The sequence below is a fragment of the Gigantopelta aegis genome, chromosome 9 (assembly GCF_016097555.1).
Source record: "Gigantopelta aegis isolate Gae_Host chromosome 9, Gae_host_genome, whole genome shotgun sequence".
NCBI lineage: Eukaryota > Metazoa > Mollusca > Gastropoda > Neomphalida > Peltospiridae > Gigantopelta > Gigantopelta aegis.
The window spans coordinates 1864546-1872254 of record NC_054707.1 but is presented as its reverse complement, the minus strand read 5'-3'; the positions used below and the strand labels follow the sequence as shown (position 1 = coordinate 1872254).

At 38.8% G+C, this 7709-nt stretch overlaps 1 protein-coding gene across 1 annotated transcript in view; it reads right to left on the bottom strand.

Moving 5' to 3' along the window:
* Positions 1–3182: 3182 nt before the first annotated feature.
* Positions 3183–7709, bottom strand: part of LOC121381237 — a 47535-nt gene continuing 43008 nt past the window's right edge. Inside the window, exon 2 of the mRNA XM_041510463.1 lies at positions 3183–4572. Within this exon, the coding sequence (XP_041366397.1) occupies positions 3533–4549 (1017 nt within the window). The 5' untranslated portion in view covers positions 4550–4572 and the 3' untranslated portion in view covers positions 3183–3532. The remainder of the gene's footprint in view (positions 4573–7709) is intronic.

Genomic DNA, 7709 nt, shown 5'->3' with positions numbered 1-7709 from the left:
TGGTAAACCTAACATGTGTAGTCTTAGAGGAAACCGGCTACATTTTTCCATTGGCAGCAAGGGATCTTTTATATGTATTTTCCCCACAGACAGAACAACATATAACACGTTCGTCTTTGGGTCAGGATTCTGGAATCCACTGTGGACACTGTGGCGAATTAGTGCGAGCTGAGATATTGGGGGTCGAAAACAGACGTGGGGCTTATTTGTACTATTGCTGCAAAGATAAAGACAGTAAATATAAAAAGCACATAGCAGTGGATGGTGCGAACCCCTGATATCATCACTATTTTTACAGTGATTCATGAGCGCATGACTACACGGCTGTATATATTCCACTGTACGCAGGTTTGGGATTTTAAGATCGTCTGGTGATGGCAGTTCTCTTACGGACGATGCAAGAGGGCTAAAACATACTATTACGCGTCTCCTAGGAGAGTGGCGGTTCTTCTAAGGGCAATCACCTGACAGTGGATCATGGAATCAATCACAACTTCCTTTCGGCTCTTCCTTGTACATATATACAACCTTAATATCGGAATACGCTTTTGTTGTTCATATTCAAAGATATTATATACCTTCTCGCTGTCACTTGTAAAATAGGTTCCACTAGCATGAGATATGTCATATGGAAATGCACTTATTCCATTAAGTATGCTTGCAAAAAATGGAAAGACGATATCAGAAAAATCTCAGCAGTTACCATATCTGGAAGGATTCGGTGGATTAGACAGTGTGGTGCAGAGTTATTTGACAGACATACCTCTTTGTATTCAAATTATCAATAGTCTTTCACAAATTGTTGCATCAGAAACATTCTAACAGGTGACCAAAAGCTTTTTCAATGTTATACAATGTAGTGCTCACTCGTAACAGCAAATACATGTGGTGTTTGAAAAGAACCTTAATGGCAGAATCAAGGGACAAACACAGAGAACAGGCATCAGGTGTAACCAAATGTGCATTTCTGCAAACTACAAATTATGTATCAGCATCAGCGGAAATAAAGCCAGCCTAGCAAAGTTCTTCACCTCGTACATGTCTAGAAGTATGATACTCCTGCAGAACGACTGGACGTTGTTTATCAGCGGTAGAGGATGTGACAAAACTTTTCAGGTTAATACCAACATGTGTTACTGATATTCCTCACAATATGCAATCTAATCATGAGCAGGCTGATAGCAGAATGGTAATGCATACTATTGATGTTTCTAGGAGGGCTGCTGATAGTATTATAGCAATGTCCTGTCCTGATGCTGATGTCCTTGTTGTCATCCGACATAGTATAGAGATATTTTAGCATTACTGAATGAATGAATGGATGAATGAATGAATGTTTAACGACAACCCAGTGTAGAGAACTGTGCAAAAATACAAATATCACAGATAGATACTGACTTTTACTCAAAATTTCAATTTGTGCTGTATTGGCCATTCTCAAAGAGAATGTTACACCCCTTCACCACGGTGAGGTTACAGAACGCGCAGGGTTTTTAGCATGACTGAGTTACAAGCTTTATACCTGTTCATGAAATACATGGTCACTTAACACTTCCGCAGGGAAGCAATGCTCCTTCCGGTGTATACTGCCACATTTGGAAACAACATCGATGCTGAGTATTACATTAGTTGAGGCTTGTACGACAAAAGTTATAGTGTATCTCTGAACAGTCTTCGTTATGAAAAAGCTGGGAAAACTTACCTGGTGAAAAACTACCTCTTATTTGGAGAATAGTTTTTATCTCTATCTTCCTCCATGTCTACCAGTAGATGGTATGGTGTAATGCCATTATTGCAATTCATGATATGTTAGACCTAGCTGACGTTTGTTAGAAGATGACCTAACATTGAAATTCTAAGATAGCAACTTCTGAATTTGTTACCAGAAGATTCCATAAGCAATGTTCAGGCATGTGCATCTGTGAAGCATTAGATATGTTTTGGTGAAACCAGTGCTCTAATCCATTAACCAAAGCAGAATGTAGACAGTGACAGTGACGAAACTAAGCTAGACTTCTCATTAGATCGATCTAGTTTTCGCTACAAGAGTTGGCTACATTTTGCTATACATGTTATAGCTAACGTGTCAAATTCTACACTGGTTGGTCATATACTTATCATACTTTGGTCATATACTTGTCATATTTTAGTCAGTACTGATTTTATATTGATTCTAAGTCTTATTTTATTCCAGAAGATAATTATGACATATCAAACCCTTTTGTTTTGGTATACACGTGTTGCTTGACGACGTTCTTTTAGGTACATTCTCTTATGTTATGGCCATACAAACAAACAAATACAGTAAATGTAGTTGATGTGGTCATACAGCATTGGACAAAAATAATTTGAGCCTACTAATAATTAAACCACTTGTATATGCTTTGGATTTTTTTTTATGTTTCTCACCCCTAAACATCTGTATTCGACCCAACAGTTCTCAGCCCGCACTAATTTGCCTTGTGGTCAACACTGGTTTTCTGAATTCTGATCCCAAGATGAACACTTTGATGTATCTCTACATATGTTGAACTCCCGTTTGGACTATCTAAACAAAATGGTGGTCTCTGCAGCTCCACTAAATATGATGATGAATTAATTCAAACGTCACACATTAACCCGTCGATAACCCTTACTGCATTTTTGCAATAATAAATCATTTGAGAGAAGTTTGTTTTGTTTAACGACACCACTAGAGTACATTGATTTATTAAACATCGGATATTGGATGTCAAGAAGGTAATTATTTGTGGACTTGTAATTCAAGGTATAATCTTTACATTTCTTCACAAGACAAATGAGTACATTGATGTGCAACGTCTAATAAATACACGTAACCTAGGCATGCATGGCGGAGAATGGGGGGTGGGCGGGGGAGGGGGGGGGGGGGGGGCGCTAGCCCCTCAATAATTCTGAATAAAAAGTATTGGTAGTAAATCTTAAGGCAGAGATGAATTTTACTTGTAGAATGCAGGAAATTGCATTTTAGGACATCCAGGTTTCAAAGGTTTACGGGGCAGCATACCCTCGAATCCCCTAGATACTTTGCTTTGCGCCCTTGATCTGTCAGCCCCTCCCCCAATGTATACTTGCTGCCGCAGCGCCTGCCTTGGTCATACTTCACAAACGTATATTATTCACTGAACTAATAACAACCAAGACGGTTAACAGACGCAGACTACCTGTATAGCTGATTTATTGCCATATTCTATAAGCATGTATCTGACAAACTGATATTAGTGTCAAAAATAAAATGTTATTTGTGTAATTTATTAAGTGTAGATGTTAGTCTTGATATCGGTTATTTTGTTATTGAGCATCACTTGAATGTCACCTAGACATACAAAACACTGAACGCCTATAAATTTCATATTTATCATATTACTGTCTAGAAAGTAGCATCATTAACCATTGTGAATACACATGCAGATTTCCTTATCCTTCCGTCTCGTTTTGGTGTTTCTGTCATAACCATAGTTAAATGTTTTTCTTTATTTAAAAATTAGGTGACACAATAGACTGGTCCACCGTTTCAGTGTTTCGAAGACTGTCGCTTGAGCCCCGTGAACGTGTTGCGCCAGTCCTGAAGATTGTCGGTGAAATACTTATTGTAGGCGCCGAAGTGAGGTGTAAAGCTGCGAAGCTGTCGCTTAGCAACCCCGCTATTAAACACATCGTCCCACTTCATGAACTTGCCGTAGTCGGCGAGGTTGCCTTGTCCGAGTCCAAAGTCTTGATTGCCGAATCCACGTTTGACCACCCATTCGTGCCACTGCTGTAGCTTGGGAGCATCCAGGTTGTCGAATCCTTGATGGGATCCAAATCCTCTCTTCACAAGCCACTCCTGCCACTTCTGCAAATCGGCGTCACTTTGCTGACCGAAACCGATCTGCCCAGAGCCAAACGCGCGTTTCGATACCCAGTCGTGCCACTTTTGAAGATTTTCAGGCTTGCCCTGGCCAAAACCTTTGCTGTATCCGAATCCTCGTTTCTTCCACCAGTCGTTCCATTTCTGAAAACTTTCTCCATCGGCCTTTCCAAATGCGCTTCTGGTGTCGTCTAGCCCTCGCTTTGACAACCAGTCGCGCCATTTCTGCAGATTCTCGGGGTGGTTCTTGCCAAAGTTGACGCCGTTGGTTCCAAAGCCTCGCTTTGATAACCAGTCATGCCATTTCTGAAGACCTTCAGGACTCTGCTTCCCAAAAGAATCGCCACTGGATCCAAAGCCTCGCTTTGATAACCAGTCATGCCATTTCTGAAGACCTTCAGGACTCTGCTTCCCAAAAGAATCGCCACTGGATCCAAAGCCTCGCTTTGATAACCATTCGTGCCATTTTTGAAGAGTTTCCGGGTCATCTTTTCCAAATGACTTACTGTGTCCAAAACCTCGCTTGCTATACCAGTCGTACCACTTCTGAAAGTCCCCAGATCCGCTGTTGTCTCCGAAGGAGTTGTCCGACTGAGTCTTAGACAATGCATCCGCATGCACGGCTGCTATGACTGCCGCTATTAGTACACCCACTGAAAGGAATTCGTTGAGTTTGTTCATCTTCGTTCTTGTCCAAAGCCCTTCTGCAAAATAGAAAAAAAGCAATTGTTTAATAATAAGGTTCAAATAATAGTATGCGTTTTTGTGACGGAACATGCTCTTAATTTGTTTTCGCCTGTGGCGATATTAATTGTTTTAGAAGGCCGTGTGCAGTTCCAAATTGCACTTAGCCAGGTGGGCAACTTGTTACGTAATACTTCTGCGCGACGGTCCTCGATCGGTACGCCTAATACACACCCAGAGCAGGTGTGGAGGCCATGTGGCTAGTAGTTACGTAATATCTCCGGTAGTGCTGTTTATGGCCAGGGGATTGCTCGCGGTTGGCGACAGCCAGTCTGGCGATCTAAGAGAAATATATGCCGTCTTGGTCGCTGTGGAAATTCTGATTTTTATAATAAATAGCTAGGGTTGAGAGATATCTGAGAGAAGCAAAAAGGAGAGAACGATAGGAAGGTATCCCGGGGGAACGTTAGTCCGGTTGGACTTTGGTAAATATTTTATTTCTGCTTTGTTGTATAACCTTGATGTGATTGATGTGACTTTTAAATATTTTAATACTGTATTATACCAATATTCTTTAGACAGTGTCTTCGGACATCTGACGAAGTAAATCGTAGACTTTTTGTTCTAACATTATACGAGTAATTGGTAATATAAAGCTTAGCCGGTCATCCTAGAAGACCTAGGTAAACTGTAGGTTATTGTCTTTATTGTGATAGGTACCAGTATTAATTCTGTGTTACAAGGTTACTGAATGAGTAGTTAAGGGTTAATTAAAAATTAACCAGTTAGGAATAGTGTTGTAATTCCTTTATTAATTAAGTTCCCCTAGAAGCGTTTCTCAGTTATCACACGTGTGGGTGTTGTGTCACGGTGAAGTGATTAGCATATTGTGTAAACTAGACACCTAGAGATTAACTAATTAAGTGATCCGTTCTGGGTTGTTATTATTGTTGTTATTAATTAACTACTGCGGCAGTACATTTGTCAGCGTAGGTTAATACAGATTCCAAAGTGTATTGTGTTTTTGTTGTGTTTTCTAGTGAACTAAACGTGCTATAATAATATATACTTTATATAAGATCGTATCTCTGATCATACCTAGACGAGCCACAGCGAGTATAACAGCCTGTTACAGAGAGATCTAATAGATATACTGTTAGGAGAGATATTTGGATAATCGTGTTTTATTCAGTTACGGGTATTATAGAATCCCCGTGACAGTTTTCTTGGTATAGGCTACCATATTGTCACTCTTGCCCTTCCCGTCTTTACTGATTGCAAACATATTTCATTGCATACAAAACACGAAAAGGATTGGTCACAAGGTTGCCAACATATTAGGCGCTCTCCTATATACATACAATATAATATTAAAGGGACAGACCCTAGTTTTTAAACACTACAGCATATGTTTCATTATTAGAGCCGTTTATGATCACTGAAATCAAACATTACTTATTTTGTATTCTTTAGATTATCCATTTCCGTAGAACCGAAGTGTTTCTGGACATCCTGGTGTTTCTAATATCAAACAATGCATTTTTCTCATTTTTAGAAAACGCACGTGCATCTGAGAAATAGCGGTTTATTGATTCGAGTTCGTTTGTTTTAAAGATATTTCCCGTTTTAACGTCACATAGTCTTCTTTCACACTATTGTAACTTTATCCAAATGAATTACAGGTTAGTAATTTAACTAAACTTAGTGTCGTTTTTCACGGGTTAAAACTAGGGTCTGCGCCTTTAATGGCGACAATTACAAAATGATAATGTAATTGTAATGAATACATATATATATATATATATATTAATTATGTACATATAATATGTATATACAAATTGATTTTGCTGTCAATAATATTGAGGAAAAGAGAGTATTACATACAAGATGATTTTGACAGAAACACGAAGAGAAACCAGTACATGCACAGTAAACCATTAGATTCGTTTTAATCCATGTATTTGTTGAATGAATGTTGGGACACAAATACACATTGTGTTTGTTATTGAGATCACTTTAAAGGCATTTCGTCCATGTAAATGTATTGGTTGTATCTGTTGTAATCTTGTGTGTAATATATATTATTTTGTTCGTTTCTTACACGAAAAGTACGACTAAACCATATCTACATTTGGTATTACTGCTTTTTTTAACGGATGATATAGTTTCAGTTTCTAATTACTGCATTAAAATTATTCCAAATATCAAGTGTTGAATAAATAAATGAAGATTTTAAATAAATGTTTTCTGGCAAGTGCAAGAGAGCACCAGCAGCCCGACCAGGGTCGGTAGTGGGGGAGGGGGGGGGGGGGCACTTGTGGTGCTATTGCAGTTTGAATGTCCCGTAGGATTAAATCCAAAATATAAAGATTGCGCAGTTTTCATAAGGCAATTTGACGCATAATTTGAAACGGTTCATCAACCCCCCCCCCCAAAAAAAAAACAAAACAAAAAAACAAAACAAAAAACAACCCCAAACAAACAAAAAAGGAGCTATTTGGGTAATTTTGATTTAGTTTGCCGAATTGTAACTCACGGCAGAATAGCACATACCACGGTGTTTTATATACTAGTCGTGGTGCATTGGCTAGAAAGAGAAATAGCCAATTGTGCCCACCGACGGGCATCGATCCTAAACCGACCGCGCATCAAACTAGCGCTTTACCACTGGCCTACGTCTCCGCCCGTCATATCAATAAATGATTATAATGACTACCTGCCAGATACTAACGTAATCGACGTCGCATTAAAATGCTAGTCACGTCAGCGAACATCTGCTTCGAAGAAGACTTGCATACTCAATATAGTTTATTACCATGTCTGGGTATACAGCTAGTCCCAGGGTCAACATTATTTAGGATTCAGTGTCAATTATTTAAAGCAGGAGATGAACTTGCAGGGCCATTTCACGTAAATCAACCAGTGGATTTTGTAAGTATCTCGTAAAATATTTGAGTGAAACTCACAATAATTAGTATCTATAGTCCGTCCAATTATTTTATAATTTATTTATTTTTTGTTGTTTGATTTGACATAAGTAGAAATGTAAAAGTCTTTTGGAAATAACACATAAACACTATTTTTGTGTGCAATTTACCAGTCAATCGGTTCAGAAGTAAATAACGTGTAGTAAATTTCATACTATGAACAAAGGCGT